This window comes from Rhinopithecus roxellana, chromosome 2 (genome assembly GCF_007565055.1).
Source record: "Rhinopithecus roxellana isolate Shanxi Qingling chromosome 2, ASM756505v1, whole genome shotgun sequence".
NCBI classification, from domain to species: domain Eukaryota; kingdom Metazoa; phylum Chordata; class Mammalia; order Primates; family Cercopithecidae; genus Rhinopithecus; species Rhinopithecus roxellana.
The window spans coordinates 35,510,538-35,533,956 of NC_044550.1; the positions used below are offsets into that span (position 1 = coordinate 35,510,538).

The window sequence follows — 23,419 nt, forward strand, 5'->3', positions numbered from 1 at the left end:
GGAGGCCAAGGTGGGCGGATCACAAGGTCAGGAGATCGAGACCATTCTGCCTTACACGGTGAAACCCCATCTCTACTAAAAATACAAAAAAGCAGCCGGGCATGGTTATGTGCCCATAGTCCCAGCCACTTGGGAGGCTGAGGCAGGAGAATCGCTTGAACCTGGGAGGTGAAGGTTGCAGTGAGCCGAGATCGTGCCACTGCACTCCAGCCTGGGTGACAGAGCGAGACTCTGTCTTAAAAAAAAAAAAAAAAAAAACTCTTCTTTCTGTAGATGTAGCCAGTCAATCCAGCCATATGTGTGTGCTCTGTGTATGTCATTTGTAAGGAGTTCTTGTATGTTTTAGATGTACGCCTTTTGTTGGTAATATGTTGCAAGTATCTACTCCCATGCTATTATTAACTTTTTCATTCTCTTGTTTTTTGACAAACAGAAAAATTTTAATGTACTCCAGTCCAATTTGTTGATATTTTCTGTTACGGTACTGCTTTTATCCTTTTTAAGAATTTTTTCATACCGCAGGATCATGAATATATTCTCCTATGACATTATCTAGAAACTGTTTTATTGTTTGTTTTTTTACTTCTAATGTTTAGAATTTTTTACGACTTTTCCATATGTATTTTATATTAACTCTGAGCCTTCTATTGATTAGGTTGTCCTTTCACTATTGTTTTTTAATGTCATCTTTATCATAAATCAGGTGTCAAGGTATGTGTAGGTCTGTTTCTGGATTCTTTATTCTCTTCCATGCATCTTTATAGCAATGTAACAGTGTTTAATTATGGACAGCTTTGTAAAAAGTCTTGAGATCCAGTAGAGTGATCCAGTAGAGTAAGTCTTTCCCCTTGACCTGTTGTGAAGAATTTTGGCTAGTTCTGGCCTCTGTGTTCTTTTATCTTGTATTTTAATTAAAATTTTTAGAATGAGGTTTTTAAATCTCTCCCCTCTCCAAAATGTAGAGATTTTATTTGGGATTATATTGAATCTATATAGATGGCTTTGGAAATAATTGATATGTTTACAACAGTGGATCCTTCTATTTGTTATGCTTTTCATAATTTCAATATTGAGTTTTAGGTTTCTGTGTAGTGGGCTTGCCCATACTGTATTACATTTATTCTAAATATTAACTTCTTAATTCTCTTAAAAATAGTCATTTTAAAGATATGTCTTACTATCTTAATGGTTGTTACTGATTAATGGAATACAATTGAATTTTGTATATTTTTTGGTATTTGGTCATCTTCCTAAACAGTTACTAAATGCCTTGCTAAAGAACATATTCAGCCACTTTGCTAAATAGTTTTTAATGCTAATGCATTTTTAATTTTAATGTATACAATTATGTCATCTGCAAGTAATGAGAGTTGTGTTACTCCATTTCTAATCCTTTTAATTTTCTTGCCAATCTTCACTTATTGCGCTAGCTAGCTAAAAGTGGTGATAGTGGGCATCCTTGTCTAATTTCATAATTTTTGATGAAGTATCATATTCACTGTAGTTTTTATATAGATAAACATCAGATGAAGGAAGTTTTTTTCTATTCCTAATTTGCTAGGCAAGGTTTTTAAAAAAAATTTGACTAGATTTTGAATTTTATCATATGCTTTTCTTTATTAAGATGAGTAGATTATTTTTATTCTTTAATATGGTAATTATATTGATGGGTTTTTTTGTATGTTATGCCACCTTTGGTATTCCTAGAATAAAGCCAACAAGGTTATGATAAATTATTATCCTTTTATACCTTAGATTCAGTTTGCTAATATTTTATTTAGTATTTATTAATTTATTTATTTTTATGAGACAGAGTTACGCTCTGTCGTCCAGGCGGAGTGCAGTGGCGCGATCTCAACTCACTGCAACCTCCACCTGCCAGATTCAAGCGCTTCTCCTGCCTCAGCGTCCTGAGTAGCTGGGATTACAGGCACACCACCACCATGCCTAGCTGATTTTTATATTTTTAGTAGAAACAGGGTTTCATCATATTGCCCAGGCTGGTCAAACTCCTGACCTCAAGCAGTCCAGTCCATCCGTCTTGGCTTCCCAAAGTGTTCGGATTACAGGTGTGAGCCAGCATGCCCAGCCTATATAGGATTTTTTGCATCTGTGTTTATGCGTAAGATTGGTCAGTACTTCTTTTCCTTCAATGTCCTTGTCAACTTGTGATATTAAAATTATACTGGCTTTGAAAATTTGTTTAAGTATTCCCTTATTTTCTGTTGTTTGGAAGAATTTAAGGTTGATTTTTTTTTTTCTTTCTGGGTTTTTTTTTTTTTCTGGTAAGAAGTTTTAAATTACTGATTTAATTTCTTTAATAACTGTAGTACTATTCTGATTTCCATTTCTCTTTCTATGAGTTTCTGAAAGTTGTGTTTTCTGGAAATTAGCCCATTTTATCTAAATCTTCAAATGTATGAGCGGAAAGTTGTTCAGAATATTTTATGATGTCTTAATATCCGTAGGTTGTATAGTGATGTCTTTTTTCCATTTCAGAATTAGTTTATGGAAAGTCTTGCCCAGGCATTTATTAATATTTTCTTTGAAAAGAAGAACCAACTTTTAGCTTCGTTGGTCTTATTATATATTTTCAATATTATTAATTTATTTATCTCTTCCTTTCTTCTGGTTTCATTTGCTATTCTTTTTCTAGCTTAAGGTACACATGCCTTAATTTCCAGTCTTTTTTTCCTCAAATATATTTATATATTTATGTATAAATATTCCTCTAAAGTGGCTTTTAGGTGTATCTCACAAGCCTTAGTTTGTATTATTTTCATTATCATTCAGTTCAGCATGTTTTCTAATAGCCTTTATTTCTTCTTTGGCCTGTGAGTCATTTAGAAACTTGTTTCTTTATTTTCAGAGGAGTTCTTCTAGTTTTCTTTGTCTTAGGTTTTTAGCTTAATTCCATGGTGGTTAGAGAACATATCCTGATTAATTTAAATTTTAAAAATATGTTATTTATTACCTCTGCAGATGATTAATTTTTGTAATTAAGTACGCACTTTAAAATAATGTCTCTTCTCGTTAGATGCAGTATCCTATATATTAGTTTGTTAATTATATTGTTTGAATGTGTTAGATGTACTCAATGATTACTTTGGTTTTGTTCATTACCAATAAATCCATGTCAGAATGGTAGGTTTGTCTGTCTTCTTGTAGTTATTTCAGCTTTTCTATTACATATACTTAGGGTATATTTTCATGTGTTTTATATTAATGGTTATTCAAACTTTCTGTCTTGCTGCACATTTACTTTACTGATTCCTTGTTATTTCCTTTTTTGATGTTCCATTTCTATTTTCCTTGATATTTAGAATTTCCTTAGCTCACTGCAGCCTCCAACTCCTGGGCTGAAGTGATCCTTCTATCTCAGCCTCCCAAGTAGCTAGGGACTACAGGCTCATGTCACCGTGTCTAGCTAATTTTTTAAAATTTTTGTAGAGATGGGATCTCACTGTGTTTGGCCAGGTTGGTCTTGAGCTCCTGGCCTCAAGTGATCCTCCCATCTCAGCCTTCCAAGGTGCTGGGATTATACGTGTAAGCCACTGCATCTGGCCCCCATTTAGCTATTTTTTAAGGGCAGGTCTGCTAGCAACGGAATTGTTTTCCTTCGTCTGTTAACATCTTTATTTCCCCTTGATTTCTGAAGGATACTTTTTCTGGATACAGAATTTCCAGTTGACAGTTCTTTTCTTTCAGTCCTTGAAAAATATTGTACCACTTCCTTAGGCTTTCATGGTTTCTTAAAAGAAATCTAGTGTCATTTGAGTTGGTGTCCTATAGGTAGTACGTCATTTCTATGTGATGTTTTTAAGGTTCTTTCTTTAGTTTTCAGAAGTTTAGTTATGATCTGTCTTGGCATGGATTTCTTTGGGCTCTTTATATTTGAAGTTTGCTCACCTTCTTAAATTTGTTAGGTGTAAGTATTTCACATAAATTTGGAAATTTTCACCTGTTCTCTCGGAGAATACTTTTTTAGCTCCCCATCCTTTCTCCTGTCCTTCTGTAACTCTGATAATACAAATCTAGATTTTTTAAAAATTATAGTTCCATAGGTTTTTTCAGGCCCTTTTCATTTGTTTCAGTCTGTTTTCTTTTTGTTTTTCATACTAAGTTCTCCTGATTCATTCTCAAGTTCACTGATTTTTATCTTTTGGCATCTGTTATTGTGCCTTTCCAATGAGTTTTAAAATTTTGGTTATTGTATTTCTCAGTTGGATTATATCTATTTGATACTTTTAAAATAATAATTTCTCTGTATTTGCTGGATTTTTCTATTCTTTTCAAGGATATTTGTAATTGTTCAAGCAGTTTTATGATGGCTCTTCTAAAATCTGTCAGATAATTTCAACATCTGATTGAGCTCAGTGTTGGTGTCTGTTGGTCTTTTAACACTTAAGTTGTGATTTTCCTGGTTCTTGGTGTGACCAGTGATTTTTATTTGTACCCTAGACATTTTGGATATTATGTTAGGAGACTTCTGATGCTTTTTAAATCTCTGATTTCAGCAGGCAGTTACCCTGTTTAGGTTTAGCATGTAGATTTGGTTGTCTCTTCAGGTTCAGCTGAGACCTGCACTGCGGGCAGATCAGGCCTAGTGCTGCCAGTCAATGTTAGGTGTGGGGAGGAAGGATGGCGCTCTTGAGCTCTGTTGAAGATTGAGTCACCAATGTATTTATTTATTTTATGTGATAGTAGCCCATATACGTCTTTATTTCTTTGTTTTGTCATATCATTGGCCATGTAGTTTCATCTTTAAAAAAACTGATTTTAAATGCTTGTCTCATATGAATATATTATTCTTTTGTAAAAAAAGTTAAAATTCCTGTTAGGATTAAAATTTCTTTTAATCATTACTTTTAATCACAGTCCCTTCCATGCAGGTAATCACACTTGTAAGTTGGGCGTATATCCTTTTACTTTCTGGTGAGCATTTACATACAAAAATTATACCAGCAGAAATTTTATACTATTACTTTTAGTGTGTGGTTTAAACATTTTTAAATAAAATATATCACATTTTGTTATTCTGTTTTTTTTTCTACTACTTTTTACTCAACAGTATTCCATGGATATGTTTCCACTTGAACACATATTTATCTTTTTTCTTTTTAAACTATAGCATAATCTTTCTTAAAATGGATATTATTTAGCCATTTACTATTGCTTTTGTTAATATAAACAATGGTGTAATGGATATCTTTTTGAATGCTGCTTAAAGAAGATAGGGCTGATCCCAGGACATAGAATTTTGCTCTGTCATAGGGACATGGATGTTTTAAATTTTAAAAGATGTCAGTTTATTCTCAAGATAGCTGTACTAATTTATATTCCTACCAGCTGTACATGCTGTTTGTCGCCATCACCAGTCCTGGATGTTACTGCACTTAAAAATTTTGCATGAACTTGGGTAACAAATATGCTATCTCATCTTTTTAATTTTCCTGGTTAGTAGTGAGAGTATTCGCTCATATTATGTTTTTGGCTCTTTGGATATTGCTGATTACTGTACATTATACTTAAACTGCTACATTGTGATACACTAGTTAAGATTTGGAAGCACTATAATGTTGATATTATATTACCTGTTTTATTCTAGAGGTTTCTGGATTTCTGAATTTTTAAGCAAGCCAATTTAGGTAGATTTTGCTGATAAGGATCCCAATAGCTAGAAATTTTTTTGTTTACTTTTTCTGTTTCTATATTAGATTTTTCATTTTTGAGACACTTGCTGTGATTCTATGGCACTCACATAGCCAGAAGATTGTTTTCTGGGATTCAGTATGTTGAACAAGCTGGATGATTTGTCTGTTATCTTATAACCTTCTTTTCTTTCCTGGGAAGATATGGAATATATGAAATGGTGTTCATTCTACTCTGTGAAGAGTATGGCTGCTGAAACAGAGTACTATATAGGTAGACTTTCAGAACACCAAAACTGTTAGTAAAGTGACAGTTTTAAATAACTGGGCTACTTTGGTTTTGACCAAAGTGGCTAGATAAAGATGGAGAGTTTTTTGTTTTAAAGGAATACGTTTCTCAGCCATTACTACCATGGGCAAATCTGCAAACTTGAATCAAGTTGTCCTGTAATTTCAAAGATTTTGAAAGGCAAAGAAAAGGGGGTAGTTAAATCTTAACTCATCTGGTAGTTAGGTAGCATTTGGTTCCATAGTATTGATAACCATATCTGAGCAGTTAGTGCTTAACAAGTGCCTTCCTTTTTTCTGCATAATGTAGTTCTATCCTTATCTCTTGTTTTGTGTTGACATTATCAAAGAGAGAAAGTAAAATCAGGAAATGAAGGCCGCACTAGAAAATTCACTAACTTTAATACATTCATATGTACTTTTTTCTATTTTAAAGATGTTTGACTCTTTTAATTCATCAGGGCTGGAATTTCAGATGGCTTTGATTTCCCACAAGGCTAAGTCAATACTCTTTACATATATAATTAAAGACCTAAGATTTTACGTAGGATTTTAAATAGGCACTTTTCATAAATACTATGTAAGTGAAAATGCCATTAATGAGTTTCCTAATGTTATTTTCTTGTATTAGTTCTGTGTTCTCTGCATAGCTTGTCTTAAATTTCCTTTGGCTACTAAATCTTCATTAAATTTCAGCATTAGATTAAGCCAGTTTGCAGGCCGTTACAGCAGAATGGAAAACAGAGGTGGTTTTGACATTATAAACACATGTCAGAATTCAGAAACACATGAAATTAACCTATATTTACAACAATTTTTTTTTCCAGTTCATCCAGAGCAGCTTCCTCCGAGGCCATGGATTACATTAAAAGAACGAGACCAAATTCTGCCATCAGGTAAATAGTTTTTCTCATTCTTCCTTTTTTCCCAGAAGTACTTAAAATGTTATTTGGGCTTCATGATCTGTAATAAATAAGACTTCATTTTTACCTCTCATGGGTAGATGTGTTTGAAAATACTGATGAATAAACTTTTTAAAAGTCCACATTAAGATAGACCTGTCAATAAGTGTCTTATATCTTTCACAGTAATGCAGCCCTTGGTTTTAAAATTATTTCTATAATGCGGCTTTCCAAATGGCATCTTCACAGAGAGTATTGGGTGATGTAAGAAAAATGAGTAACAGTGGTTTTTCTTGTGAAAAATTTTAAACTACTGAGAAGTACTTGATCTTTCTTGAGAGGTAGATAACATTTATGAAAGAATAATGTAGACTGGGCATATATTTACTGTATTGGCAACAAAGTATAATACCAGTCCAGGGCTGTAGAAATAGTACATGGTATTTGAGCTATAATATAATCTAGCATTTCTGGAACTGAAGTAATGTAGAAAACATAAGCATTTATCTTTTTGCAGGGACCAATAATGGTTTGACGTTTATAAATTCTTCTTCATATTTGGTATTTTAGGCTTGGGAATTCTACTTAAAATAAGTTATGAATTACTGTTTTTCCAAATGTCTTTTTTTTAATCACAAAAGTAGTAATTTTCATGATATCTAATTTCATTTTAAAATTAAATGAAAATTGCAAGCGTTTCAGTATGAAGGTTAAACCAGTCACAGAATAGTACTACATTAATAAATTTTGGCTGGGCACTGTGGCTCATGCCTGTAATCCCAGCACAATGGGAGGCCAAGGCGGGCAGATCACTTGAGGCCAGGAGTTCAAGATTAGCTTGGCCAACATGGTGAAACCCCGTCTCTACTAAAAACACAAAAATTAGCCAGGTCGTGATAGTGCACTCCTGTAATCCCAGTTTCTCAGGAGGCTGAGGCATGAGAATCGCTTGAACCTGGGATGCTGAGTTTACATACAGTGAGCCAAGATTCATACAGTGAGCCAAGATTGTGCCATCGTACCCTAGCCTAGGAGACAGAGCAAGAACCTGTCTCAAAAAAACAAGATAATTAATTGTTAAAGGGTAAATCGCAATTAGACTTTATATATTAGCAATTATATATGAGCAATGTAAAGGCCTTTTGTTGGTGAGTTTTGGGCTTTTTTAAGTTAAGAGGATTCAGAACAAGTCTTTTTTTAAGTATTTGGAAATGTGGGATATGTAGCCTCTTCCATGGTTCTATTTACATTTTAATAACACTACAAAATATTATAATATGCAGTACATTTTTGTGTCTTTCAGAGGTAATAATTTTAAAACCACCACACTCTAGAGCTGCAATATCAGCTTGTTTTAAGAGGCACTGTGTCAATGTTATGAATAACATTTTTACTATAAGGTTGCATATTGGTGGTTTAAGTGAAAGGAGTACCTAATGTTTTCTACAAAACTTAAAGCTAGATAGATTTATTTTATAGTTGGCCTTTCCTGGTGTATAATTAATTATTCCCTTCTGATGTTAAAAACACCATTTTCTAATTCTTTTGAATATGAGTGAACATAATCTTCAAGAAAAGATTTTCTAATATTGCATAGCTACATTTCCATTAAGAAAAGGAACAGTGGAAACAAATTTTCATTAATTGCTGAATTCTCAAAGTAATCTGTTCTTGGGTTTTCTTCATTGAAAAACTAGTGTGGACTTTTCTTTTGAGGTATGGTGCTTCCCTGAGTAGGAGCTGAGTGCTAAAAAAAAAGTTACTGTTAAAAATGCATTTTACTTCTGATGCATAGAGGGATGTGTATAATACCTTGTGGCTAAGGGTGATTTACTGCTAAAAAAATAATAATAATAATGATAAACTATATGGGAATCAAGCCTAGATAATGAAAAAGGTCCCAAATAGAAACAGAGTATAAGAGATGAGTGGTAATAACACTTAGGTAGTTTTTACTTCTGTTTAAAAATTGCTGGTTCATTCTCAGGCACTGGCAGGGATATAAAGAGTTTTGGCTATATTATAAAAATTGCAATCTCTGATCTTTTTAATGAAATCTCATTTTACAAAGTCTTAGGAAAAAACTTAATGAAGCAAATGGCAGTCTACCTCTTTCACCTTACTTCCAAATGACATTTCAAATCCTGAGAAGCATAGTAAGGTAAATGCAGGGTGCTTCCTTCACAGTGTAGTGGTTTGAAAATGATGCTGGGTCATTTCCAAGATAAATACTCAGAAAATACAAGTCAACTCAAATTGAAATTTTGCTCCCAGTGTACAAAATGGTCACCAGTCAGACCCCCAGGAGACTGAACTGAGTTTCTCTTAATAGTTTTTCCATCATCTGAAACAGAACCAACTTCAATCAAGTGTCAGTTCACTTTGAATTCCTCATGTCTTATTTAAATAAGTGATTCTCAACCATGTCTGTTCATTATAATCACCTGGGATGCTTTTTAAAACTACGAATAGCTAGACTCTTAATATTCCAACTTAATTAGTCTGGAGTCAGATCCTTACTTCAGCATTTTTCTTTTAAAGGTCTACAAAGTGATTCTACTAGGCAGCCAAGATGGAGAATTACTGATAAAAATCAGAGCTTTTGAGACTTTAACATGCAATTGCTTATGAATTACCTGGGAATTTTGTTAAACTGCACATCCTGTCCAAAAGAGATGTTTATGGGGCCACAGATTCTGTATTTCTAAATTCCCAGGTGATTGATTACTGATGCTGCTGGTCTTCACAGCACACTTAGCAAGTATGCAAACAGTAGCAAGGATGCAAACCATCTTCTCCTATTAGTTTGCTCATAGTCTTTTTATAGTTAAAGGACATTTAAAAATGAGCATTTTATTTCAGAAACGAACCTTTGATTGACAAAAAGGATTCTCTTACAAGTAAATTTTATTAGTCCATACTCTTCTGCTTCAAAGTAATGATAGCAGTAGGAGGCCCAAAAACATGCTAAGTATAGATATTTTGTTAATAAGAAGTAATGAGATTAGAGCTCTTTAATTAAAATGCAACTACAGTTTAATTTTGTCCCACTCATTTAAAGAAGCTTTCCTCAGCAAGTTATAAGCAAAAAATTAGCAGATTTAAAATTTTAAATTTTTATTAAATTTCCTCAAAACTCTCAAATATGAACTGTTAGTCTAATTCTAGATTTAGTAAAATAAATTTTGTAAATTCTAGATTTAGTAAAATAAATTTTGTATGATGGACTCCAATGATGTTTTAGTAGATTAGCAATCTTAATCTTGCCTAGGCATTTTACAGTGATGATATGTGGCGTATGTGTGTGTGCTGTGTGCTTGTGCAGGTGTACACATGATATTGCTTTAGAAAAAGTTGCCTAATTTTCTCCCGTTTGTCTGTTGTTTTTTCTCCCACTTCTTAGCATCATTCACGGTTATGTGTTACAATGTGTTATGTGATAAATACGCTACCCGGCAGCTATATGGCTATTGCCCATCCTGGGCATTAAACTGGGAATACAGGAAAAAGGGAATTATGGAAGAAATTGTTAACTGTGACGCAGATATCATTAGTCTTCAGGTAACACCATAGAAATTAAACTGTCTTTAACTTAAAAGGTGAACTTAAACATAAGAGAAGATCTGACCACTGGGAGAGATCCTGTGTTTAGAGCCAAAGCTCAAAAAGAATTGTTTTCTCTCCTTCTCTTAAAAAAAAAATGGACAATTTAAATAAGCATTTAAGACATTTCCATAGTGAAACTATTTTGCTGACTGAATACAACCATCTACTTACATTTATTTACTATTTACTTAAGTGGAAATAATCTTACCCATTATTCATGTTAATATTCACCTCATGATCGTTGGTATTGCTGAAAGAGAAAACCGCAGAAGATTGCCAGTCTTTAGGAATATAAATTTAACTTATATTGGGGTCTGTTTAAAAAAAAAAGCTTGCCCACAGTTATTCCTTAAACAGACATACTTTAAAATATTATACTATAAATCATGCATTATTTGCCTTACCTTGCTTTATAAACCATCTCTGAAATTTAGATTCTTCTGTTTTATAGCACTTCATTAATTGAACTTTAAAGAAGCAGCATCTTTTCATGAAATGTGTTTTATTGCTTCAAAATTTAGCTAATGATTAGCCAAAAAGATGTTTGAATAGTTTTGAGTAACTTTTTTCTTAGCAACTTTCAAAACATGTTAAGTGCTTAAAGGTTTAAAATTTTTTAATTGACAAATAATTGTATATGTTTATGGAGTACATTGTGATGTTTTGATACATATATTTTTTTAAATGATCAAATGAGGCTAATTAACATGTTCATCAACTCAAAAAATTACTGTTTCTTAAAGGTGTTTAAAAATGTGTGTTACAGGCCAGGTGTGGTGGCTCACGCCTATAATCCCAGCACTTTGGGAGGCCAGGGCAGGTGGATCACTTGAGGTCAGGAGTTTGAGACCAGCCTGGCCAACGTGGTGAAACCCCATATCTACTAAAAATGCAAAAATTAGCCAGGCGAGGTGGCGTGCACCTGTAATCCCAACTACTTGGGAGGCTGAGGCATGAGAATCACTTGAACCCAGGAGGCAGAGGTTGCAGTGAGCAGAGATCACACCACTGCACTCCAGTCTGAACGGCAGAGCAAGACTCTGTCTCAAAAAGAAAAAAAAAGTGTGTTACAATTTCACACATTCTTTTCATGATAGCCTGAGAGGGAAAATTATTTTTAAAATTTTTATGTAACAGAGTAGCTTGATAATTTATTTTTATGTTGCTTGGGAAAAAATAAAAATCTTTTAAAATTAAAATAAAATTTCTTCTAAACCCTGAGACTAACAGAGAAATGGGGAGAGGAGGAGGTAAACAAAATTAGGCTATTTTAGTTTCTTGTCTACCTCTTGGTTTAGTATTTGTAGTGCTAACAGCCTCACACCCTCTTAAATGTAGCAGTTTAGTTTGAAGGATAAAACATCATAATTCAAGAAAATTGTCTTATAAAAGCGATGCTATAATACTATACTGTATTAAAAAGAGATCATTCTAGAGAAGTTGGAAATTTTGAAAAAATACAAAGCATGATGGAAGGAAATACCTAATTTCATGTCATAAGATAGTTGTGTTAAAACTTCTAGAGTGTTTTTCTTCTACACATTACATAAAATATATTTACAGATACATTTTGTTTCTTATTTATTGTACTTAATGGATTTTCCATTGTTACTAAAATTCTTCAAAACTAATTAATTATATGAACATATTGATTAAGCTTTTCCCCTACCATTGTACATTTAGTTGTTTATGGATTTTTGCTGTCGTAAACTCATGCTGTTAGCAACATCTGCATACATAAATTATCTTCATATTTATTTCATTTAGAAAGACCTGTTAAAATATTTTATGAGTCAAAGAATAAAATAGACTAATAATTATCAAATTAATAGAGGCCATTGGATGATTGTGATTTTAGGTACTTAAAAATTTCTTAAAGTAGAATTTTTTGTGAATAGATTTTATGTTTCTCACTCTTGGGTATCATTTCTTTCCACCATAGTTCAGAAGGATAAGCAATTTTTTAAATTACCTTTTTATATATAAAATATACTATTCCCTATCACAGAATCTATCATATACCCAACTTGCTTTGTTTAGTTGCCAGTCTTGAGGAAGTAAAGTATAATGGAATGAACTGTAAATTGGGCATCAAGAGACCTTGGGATGTAGTCCTACTCCTGTTACTATCTGTGTGAGCATGAGAAAATCATGTCACCTTTCTGGTTCTTTCATGTTTAAAAAGCTACCATTGTCAAGTAGCAGCTGCTAGCAATCAGGTAAGATAGTAAGATAATATTTGCTATGTGAATTATTTTTATTAAGTTACATCTTACTCATAATGCTGAACATTTTTATATCTTAATCAGCATTTTCCCTCTGTCATATAGATGATAACTTTTCTTTCATCTCAGGAAGTGGAAACAGAGCAATACTTCACTCTCTTTCTGCCAGCATTGAAGGACCGTGGATATGATGGATTTTTTTCTCCAAAGTCACGTGCCAAAATCATGTCTGAGCAGGAGAGAAAGCATGTAGATGGTTGTGCAATATTCTTCAAAACAGAAAAGTAAGTTAAGGAAACGAAGCACAATGGTGTACTTTTATTTATTTAAATTCTTACACTTTAAAATTGTCTTTGATTTGGCCCTGTAAAATAAACAGAAAGCTAGAAAACAAGTATTACACAACTTAAAAGTGTTGTTAATGTTTCATTTCCCAGGCTGTGTATTTGGAATAAGGATATTTATTTTATTACTTCTTATGCTTTTATTATCAAATAACACTAAACATTTTGAGAGATACAGACTCGAATGGTCTTATATTTCAGAACATATTTTCGTGAAGTAAAATATTAGTTTTTTTGTAAAAAAAGAAAGTGGTACCTTTTAAGGTTAGCCCTAAGGGATCTGGGATTCTTTTCTGTGATTTTTTTTTTAATAGTTGATTTTTGAGAATCATTCATTTTACCAATCTTTTATCTTTTACAATGAACATTTCATACAATTATTTAATCATTTATTCACTAAATGTATACTGAACATTTGCTTTGTGATAAGTCCTGTGCTAGACACAACAGACACAAAGATAGTCAAGACATAGTTCCTAATCTCACTGAAAGCTCAAATCCGGTAGGAAAAGCTAGGCATGTAAGACAATTACAATATCATATGGTGTATATATAAGATAGAGATATGCATGGATAGATAAGAGAGGCAGGCACAGAGTGTATGGAGGTAGAGAGTTAAAAGGGTTGACTGAGTCAGGGCAATGGAAAATGAAACGTGACATCTGATAGAGGTTGAATCCCATGGTTCATAATTTGGATTTGATACATTAGGGAATCATCTACTTACAGGATAAGCATATACATGCTTACAGCTATTTTCCAGTATTTCCCCGTTTTACATCTATTTTATCAAAGCCAATCTGTTTTTATTGATCCAGGCATATTATCAGCATGACATGCTATTTTAAGTAAACAAACTCAGTGAATTTGAAAGGTATTTGGTTCACTTCCCATTATCTATGCCTACTTTCCTGTCTTTTCCATGAATTTGTAGTAGAGATATTCTTATTTTGGTTAATGATTAGTAAAAAACCTTGTAATATTTGAAGTCAGAATATATTAAATTCTTCTAATGGTTTGGTAATTTTTTATGCATTTTAGAATAATTCTATTAAAATTACGTATCTTAACTATGGGAATATGTTCTGAGAAATGCATCATTAGCTGATTTTGTTGTTGTGGGAACATTGTAGAGTGTACTTACACAAACCTAGATGGTACAGCCTACTTTACACCTAGGCTATAAGGTATAGCCTGTTATTCCCAGGCTAGAAACCTGTACAGCATGTTACTGTAGTAAATGGACAATTGTAACACAATGACATTTGAGTCTAAACATATCTAGACATATAAAAGGTAATGTGCTGTGATGTTAAGACAGCTACAGCATCACTAGGTAATAGGAATTTTTCAGCTCCATTATAGTCTTATGGGACTACCGTCGGCATGTAGTCCCTCGTTGACTGAAATCTTGTTATATGTTATATGACCGTACTTAAGAGTGTTTGCCATCTGTCAGGCCTTTTCTAATTGTTTATATTAATTGTCTTGTTCAAATTTTAAAGCAGCCCTTACAGGCAGCTATACAGCTATTTCCTTGTTTTTATAGATGAGGAGACCAAGGTACAAACAAGTTCAATAACTTGCTCAAGTTACACAGTAGTCTGATTTCATAGTCCATGCTTACAACTACTGTAATCTTGAGGCTTCTTGTTTGAGCTTTTGATATCAGTAATATCTCTTATGAGATTAACTCATTTAGAAAAATTGCCCTGAATTTGACATTTGTTTTTTTTTAGACAGGGTTTCAGGGTCTTACTTTGTCACCCAGGCTGTAGTGCAGTGGCAATCATGGCTCACTGCAGCCTCAACCTCCCCAGGCTGAGGTGATTCTGTCACCTCAGCACCCTGAGTAGCTAAGACTACATGTGCATGCCACCACGCCTGATTTTTGTATTTTTTGTAGCTGTGTTGCCCTAGGCTGGTCTTGAACTCCTGGGCCCAAGCATTCCACCCGCCTCAGCCTCCTACAGTGCTGGGATTACAGGCGTAAGCCACTGTGCCTGACGATATTTGTTACCTATGTTCATACACAAATTTCCTTGAAACACCGTAACTTAAAAAAAGTACACCAGTAAACTTGAGACATCTAACATCAGGCTATTTTTCTATTTGCTATAGTTTCTTTCAAGATAATATGGAAGGTTTTTCTTGTTAACTCTCACAGTTTTGAGAGGAAAAATCTAAAATTCCTTAACAATTTACTAGAGGTAGTTAAGGCTTTGAAATAACAATTAGAACTGTTATCTGGGTATTTACAAATTGGTTCTCGAATTATTAAAAATGCTGTGAACTAGTTAAGTAATGAGCACATAGGAAATACTTACATGCATGCATCACCTGTTCTTCTTTTCTTCCTCAACTCTTTTTTCCTGAATGGTAACATGGATCTGGCAACAAATTAAGACTTTGAGTGTGATACATCAGTGCATTGTACCTCTTTTCAACTTCTTTCCTGGAATGACAGGACTATATACCTCCTATAGTAGAACAAAACCACCTTCTGTCCCAGTACCAAATATTTATCCAAGTCTTATTAGCTAGCTATTCAGTGCCAACCATTTGGAATTTAAAGTATTCTACCCTACCTGTATTCTTTCTTCAGATTGGGAATATAACATAGAGCAAAAAAAGACTGAGTTTTGAAGTCAGGTGCTTCTTCTATTTATTTAGCTGTATAATTTTGAAAGACTTACCATTTCTGGACTTGTTTCTTCATTTGTATTTTCTTGTAAGATCATTTTTGTAGAGGTTACAAAACTAACAAGGATAACTGCGGGGAGAGTAGTTCAACACTGTACTTATTCTCAGTCTCTTTCTTCTGTAATCAGAATATCTGATAATTCCTCATCTTCACTGATGACTGTTTAATCATACATGAAAAACTGTTACAGAATACACAATAAATAGAAACTATCATAATTACCATTTATAGCAAAATACTATAATAAAAATCTCTAATCCATCATGATGAAAGCATAGAGTATTGTTTAGTAAAGGCTAGGATGCAAGTTACCAATATTCAGATAATTAGAATGTAATACAATATTCTTTAAGTCATATTATTCTAGTTTAGTTTTGGGGGATTCAGAATCTACTTCTGGATTTGGCAGCACCTGTTTGGTCATCATTATGAACATTTTTTGGGAGTTACATGCATAAAGATACTAGAAAATAGAACTTTGAGTTATAAAATGCCAGATCTCAGCTTTTGCTTTGTCTTTTAACAAGTATTATTTACATTCCAAAGCATTTTATAAAATGCATTCATACATATGCATATGTTTTTTATATATATATAATGTATATGTAGAAACTGAGTTGTAAATACATTTTTTTTTTTTTTTTTTTTTTTTTTTTTTTGAGATGGAGTTTCGCTCTTGTTGCCCAGGCTGGAGTGCAATGGCATGATCTTGGCTCCCTGCAACATCCGCCTGCCGGGTTCAAGCAATTCTCCTGCCTCAGCCTCCTGAGTAGCTGGGATTACAGGCATGCATCACCACGCCTGGCTAATTTTGTATTTTTAGTAGAGACGGGGTTTCTCCATGTTGGTCAGGCTGGTCTCGAACTCCCGACCTCAGGTGATCCACCCACCTCAGCCGCCCAAAGCGCTGGGATTACGGGGGTGAGCCACTGCACCAGCCGAATAATTTACTGTTGACTCCAGTGGACTTATCCTTTGTATTAGAAACATTCCTGAAAAAGCAACTGAAAAATAGAAAAATTAGCTGGGCTTGGTGGTGGGTGCTTGTAATCGCAGCTACTCGGGAGGCTGAGGCAGAGAATTGCTTGAACCCGGGAGGCAGAGGTTGCAATAAGCCAAGATTGTGCCATTGCACTCCAGCCTGGGTGACAGAGCAAGACTCCATCTCAAAAAAAAAAAAAAAAAAAAAGGCCTGTACAAATATAGGATGTTGTTTATCTACTTCCTTATTTAACCTAGTCTCTCAGCTTACCTTTTCCAGTTAGTTACCTTCCGACACTCCCATGATTACTTAAAGGGACCAAGAACACATCTTACAGCATTTTATACTGATTATAGTAAGAACTTCTATTTGGTTTGGTTTTAACAGTGTTGGGATGTGATCCAGAAGGGGTCAGAGTTAACTTTTTGTGATTATACTATTGTCTTGACTGTGTATTACATTGTCCCTTTTTACTTATAATTGAATTCAGGGAGGGAATATTACTTAAATCCTATAGATTGCTTTAGTTTCTCATAGTTGGCAGTCAGTATGCTCTCTCTAGCATTAATTAATTATATCACAGCCCACAAAGTTATTTTAGACTACAAGTTGTTAAGAAATTGAGTTATGTCTTTATTTGAAGGACTGCTCTGGACGTGTTCTTTTTGCACATGAAACATCCAACCTAATAATACTTCTCAAATCATATAAGGGGATTTTTTTGGTCATAGCAGTCTTTATTATATTAATATATGTTCTTTCTTTTTCCATTTGACCTTTTGTCTAGTTTTTTTTCCCAAAAATGTGAATATACAGAAGAATTCTTGGAATAAAGTATCACCAGGAGTAATGCTTTTAGCATCTGTGTACCAGTCACAGAGTATGAGTAGTAAGCTAATGTATCAAAAGAGACAAATTTAAGATTTTTTCATATTACCAAGGCTGTAGGACTTGGAACAATGACTGGAAAGTAACTATAAACCAATATGTCTAATTGAGAAGAAACATCTAATAATAGAAAGAATGGCAGAAAACCTCTATATTTCAAAATGTTACCTGTGTGGAAATCTGTGAGACAGACAGTACATGCAGAGTAGAGTGCATTTGGTTTGTATGGGAAGGGAATGTAAGAAGTAGCATTGTTAAGGTAGTAGGGATAGAATATGGGTAATTATATCTAACCATATTATAAATTTTTACAGTTATAAACAAGTAAACAAGATAAATTGTAGACGATTACAGCCATCAGCACTAATGCTAGAAATCTCATTCTTTTAAAAGCAGAATACCTGAGAAAATCTTAAAGTTCAAGAAACATATCAATACTCTTATTTACTAGAAATAAGGAACTTTATTTGGTTCAACTAGTTTTCAACTCTCTCTTTGGTTTTTCAACCCTTGGTGAAGCTGTAGTGATAAAACTTGAGTGAGAATGTGTGTGCTAAAGTTTCTCAGTGTCAGTGGATGGGAGTGTTAGTTATAATGACATATGCATCCTGTTTAGGAAGACTAGTTTTGCTTTTCTCGACTTTTGAAAGCAAAGACATTAAAAAGAAGATACCTTTAAAAGGTTGAGAAGTTTTAAAAGTCAAATGTATGGCAGTATATACCAATGAGAAAGAAGGTTGAAAGGGTAGTTGCAAGCGTCTAATAACCCAGCGGTTGCTCAAGATTTATGTTTAAAGAATTGTTATTTAAATGAAGAAAAATCAATAACCAATCACGTATTTTTTAAAAAGTTTTATGAACCTATGATCATTACCAAGAAACTTAAGGAAAAGAAAAGACTGGGTGAAAGTGCTAAGGCGATGAGGAGGATATTTTAACTAACATTATGCACTGTAAATAACAAGAAAGGAATGGACCCACTGCAGACTGTATAATCAGTAATTGATGATCAGCAAAAAACAGCTATATACAATTTATGTTTTGCTTTCATGATTTCTATTGAGAAGAATTTTCCTCAAAGTAGAAACACTAAGACCAGGTAAAGAGGAGAATGGCAAACCACGAAGGTGAGATTGGTAAGCCAGGAGAGTCTCTAAACTACACTAACTAGTTAGGTTTTCAAATGAAGATAATTATATCTTATGGTATTAAAGATCTTACAGAAGTGTGGTTAGAGAACTGGCAAAGGTAATCTGTTACAAATATTGGAGTAGAGAAATTCTAGGATTTGGGGGATGGATGAACTATCAAACTTTTCAAAAACACAGACTTGCCCAGCCTCAGTTTTCTTCATCTTTATAATGGCAATAGTAATACCTCCTACTGCAATTTGGGTTCTCCAGAAAGAAGACTCGGAGATAGTTCAGTGTTCAGGAGTTTGTTAGAAATCAACACCTGTGGAAAGAAAGGGGAGGAAGCAGAATTGGACATATGGAGAAAAGTGAAGTGTTGCAGGCCTGACTGCCTCAGGTGACTCAGCAGGGAGCTTTAGAGCTTATATGGCCTGTGAGAGTTAAATCACCAGGGGCCCAAATCCCTGGACCTTTTGCTTTTGATTTCTAATTGGATGGTGGTGCTCCCAGAAGTGACCTCTCATGTGACCATGTGACCATGAGTAGGCAGCTTTCTGCAACTGAAGCAATCCCTGAAGGACTGATTAGGAATCTGAGCAGTATATCTCCATGTGCAAATTTTAGGACTAACATATATGAAGTGCTTAACACAAATCTTGAGACTGGATAGATCCTCAATAATGGTAACTTTTTTTATTGTTATTTTTATTATAATGTCCTATTGAGAAATTTAATTGTTTTGAGAGAAGAGAATGCATGCTCATAACATTTCTAAATGTCCAAAAGCTGGCAGGGATATTTAATCTGTTAGAAAAATAGAATTACGTCCAATAGAAAAATAGAATTATATCCCTTAAATTTGTACAACTATCTTATATATCTGTAAAAAATTAAAAAATAGGATGAAATTTCAGAGCACTTAATATCTGAACATGTGAACTAATGAGCAGAAGTTTATGAAGTCATACTTAACTGAGGTAATGATTGCTGCTCTTAGATTATTAATGGAAGGAATAAAAAGAGGGAGGGACAAGAATCAGCTGAGACTGCAGAAAAATATATGTAACAATGTTCATTACGGCATTAGTTAAAATATGTGAGAAGTTAACTTAAATGTCCAACACAAGTTAAATAAATTACGGTGAATCTGTATAGTGGACTATAATTCAGTCATCAAAATTGATTTGGAAGAATGTTAAATGTTATAGGAAATGTCCCTGATAGAATAGTATTGTTCTAATTGCGTAAAAATATGTGTGTGTGTGTATGTGTGTAGAGAAAAGTCTGTGGAAATATATTAACTTTTAAATGGAAGTATTGAGTTATAAGTGACTTAGTTTTCTTTGTTCTCATATCTCTACAATAAACATATTTAATCATTTTTTCCACTTTTTTGTTTTGAAGTACCTATAAATACAGGACTGACAAGACTTGTTTTAAAAACAAAGATCAAAACATTTCAGATATATATCAATTCCTGTTTGGCTTATAATTAATATGGCTGTCCCCAAAGTGAAGTTTTAGTCTTTATTAACAAAAATACAGTTAAAAAATGAAGAAGGGTGTAGTTCATTTATGCCCAGTTATAGGTACTGCACCTTTGGGTAAACTTGAGTTGTTCAAATGAACTTTTCAAAAAGACAGACCCAGTTGTCAGTTCAATTTAAAGTTGTTGAGCAAATTTAAACAAATTGTTCAGATGAACAACATCACATATCTTATAAATAACTGATCATTTCTTTTCCAGAGAAGACATGGAGGGTTGGAGAGCATTGACATCTATTGTCAGATATTTAAAGTGGTGTCATTTGGAAGATAAATTAGATTTAATATATATTCTTTTAAAGAAAAGATCTAGATCTAGGTGTAACGGAAAAAATGGGAGAATACAGGAAAGCAAATTTTAGTTAAGATAGTTCTTTTAATTAGAGTCCTGTGTTCCCCTACCCCCACCCCGTAAAGAATGACCTGGCTTTGGTAGAAGTAAAATTATTCCAGTTCTAAAAATACTATAATTAACAGGATTTTTAAGACTTTTATACAGAATCCTAGGTTCCTGTAAGTATACCATAGAAGTTCTGTGAATATTTAGAAGATATCTCAAAAATTAAATATGAATAATTGAACCGTAATTTGAAAATAACATGTTCACTCACATGTTTCAAATACAAGTTTTAACATTTTAGAAATCATTAACATGTTCATAAAGTGCTGCTTAGTTGACTTGTTTTTGATGCAGACCTCTGAATCAAATTTCTTCATGCCTGCTTCTTTTTTCTGAGTATAGGGCCAGTTATTTACCATTTATAGCTGTGTGAATCAGGATTTTTACTAATACTCTGTAATCAAAACAAAATACAAAAATTAATTGGATACTGAGACTAATGTAAAACTATATCATCTCTGTCCTCTGATTTCAAAGTTTTGTATTCATCAAAATAGGTTGCTTGTTTTCAGTGGTTGATTTATTCTAACATAGTGCTGCTTTTATCTGTTTTATCTGTGGGAATCTCACCAGAAACTGTAAAAGGTATTCCACAGCTTAAAATTGTTTGAAGAAATCTGATATGGACAATGGTCAATCCTGTCTATAGGACACATTTTGAATCAGCTCACTCCTCTTGATTTCTCTTGCCTTTGTTCAAGCCACCATCATTTCTCTTTCAGATAACCTCACAAACTTTCTAATCTGCCTCCTAGTTAATAGTTCTTTAATTGAGCAGCTAAAGTAATCTTAAAAAAATGTAAATCAAATGATATCATGTCCTGGCTTAGAACTTTTATCTCTCCTCTTCAGCATCATTTCATACCCTTCCATTCTTTTCTAACACATGAACTTGCAAAGCTTTTTGCTGTCTCAGGACCTTTCACATCTTCTACCTGGGATGCTCTTAACCCTATTCTTCACCTTAGTAACTTTCATCTTTCATATTTAAGCTTATAGATAACCTCTTTAGAGGGTAGAAACTATAGTCACTTTAAGCACTGTGGGTTAGAAATAGGCACATAAACTGACCCTTTACACTTGTCCGCCCATCTGACACATTCAGAATTGGAGCAGGGAAGGGAATATTACTTCATTTAGTATAGCATCCTGTAGCATAGTAAGTCGATATTTTTGAAGAAACAGAAACTAGTTTCTGTTTTCAAAGCTTGAAAGTGGGGAGGAGATCTGTTATGAGACTAAGTATGTCTTCTCACCACTGAACACCTAGTGCAAGTAATGTATTTAGTAGGGTTTGATTACTCATAAATATTTCACAAATTAATACAATTAGGCTGAAAACGGTTGAAGGACTTGACCAAGATCCCACTGCGATTAAATGGCAGCACTAAACTAATTATATTAAATCCTACAACTCTGTAATACTTCATAATTTGGCATTAATGAAGGAAAGAAGATATTATTAGTGCAGAAGCTGTAATCACAGAGAGAGTCATTTCTTCATCTTGCAGAATCTGTTTCTCAGAATACTTATACCCCATTGCAGTTTTCTAGTAAAAGCCAGATGGAAAAATCAGTTACTCCTTAGCTGAGATAAAGGTGTGCCCCTGCATTTTGTTGACAGATACCTTGATGTGGTAGAAATAAAACTACAAACAGGGTAGGTGGATTGTATTCTTTTTATTTTTTCATAATTAACTTAGTTGAGATTGTGTGCACTTTTAAATACCAGAAGATTCTAGCAGTGGCTTAAATGAGGGAAGGGTGGTTTTCTAACACAAGAACTCCAGAAATAGGCAGTCCAGAACTGGTTCAGCTGCTTCCCCATTTTTAGAAGGTTGGCTTTTGCCTTCCTGCTTCTTATTTCATGGTCACAAGATGGTTATTATTTCTCCGAGCACTAGCTGTAAGGGGCAAGATATAAAAGCATGAAGGGAAATATATGCCATCTTTGTTAGGTGGGGCCTCTGAGAAACTTTTCACAATAGTCAGACTTCTTGTGTCTTAGTGGCCAGAACTGTATCACATGGCCACTTGCAGCTAGAAAATGACAAGGGAGACAATGCATAATGTCATGTTTCTTTCATTTAATGTCTTTCAGCATGATAGTCTAAGTACCTAAAGTTATTATAATAATATACCTTTTAGATTTACATTGGTGCAGAAGCATACAGTGGAATTTAACCAAGTGGCGATGGCTAATTCAGATGGATCCGAAGCTATGCTGAACAGAGTGATGACAAAAGATAATATTGGTGTTGCTGTGGTATTAGAGGTCCACAAAGAACTATTTGGAGCAGGTGAGTGCAGTGTAAAATATTCTTACTAAAAATAAACACCATCCCAAGTTTTTCATCTCAAAACAAGTGAAGAGAATTTTGCTGTTATTTATTGCAAAGTTATTTTCTTTTGAGGAAAGTTAAGGGAGATGGGCAGGAAAATAGCACCATTGTGTAAAGCATCTTATATTTGTTGGGATATTCTGTGCTGTCTAGCACAGTCTTTTTTACTTACCAGATAATATATGTAATAAAATCTTTTTAAATATGCCATTAATCCCAAGCAGTTCTTTGAAATAGGGAATATTTTGATTAGGCTGAATTTATAAATTATGATGACTTAGTCCTCTTTTTGATTCATATTTTTAGCTTCTTGAGTGTGATTCTTTTGTCTTTCAGGTTAAGGACTTGGCACATTTTCTCTAGTTTCTTTGCTATATCTCAGTCATTGTCAGGGTAAGAGCAGGATCTT

General features: G+C 33.7%; 1 protein-coding gene across 5 annotated transcripts in view; it reads left to right on the forward strand.

The window, feature by feature from the left end:
- The window catches only part of CNOT6L (CCR4-NOT transcription complex subunit 6 like), a 102,425-nt gene that overhangs the window by 61,583 nt on the left and 17,423 nt on the right, over positions 1–23,419 (forward strand). For 3 of the 5 annotated variants that reach the window (XM_030915578.1, XM_030915575.1, XM_030915572.1), the window contains exons 6-9: positions 6,767–6,835; positions 10,245–10,402; positions 12,778–12,956; positions 22,817–22,968. In XM_030915578.1, the coding sequence (XP_030771438.1) occupies positions 6,767–6,835; positions 10,245–10,402; positions 12,778–12,956; positions 22,817–22,968 (558 nt within the window). The remainder of the gene's footprint in view (positions 1–6,766; positions 6,836–10,244; positions 10,403–12,777; positions 12,957–22,816; positions 22,969–23,419) is intronic. The other 2 variants (XM_030915587.1, XM_030915583.1) reach the window with 1 other exon arrangement.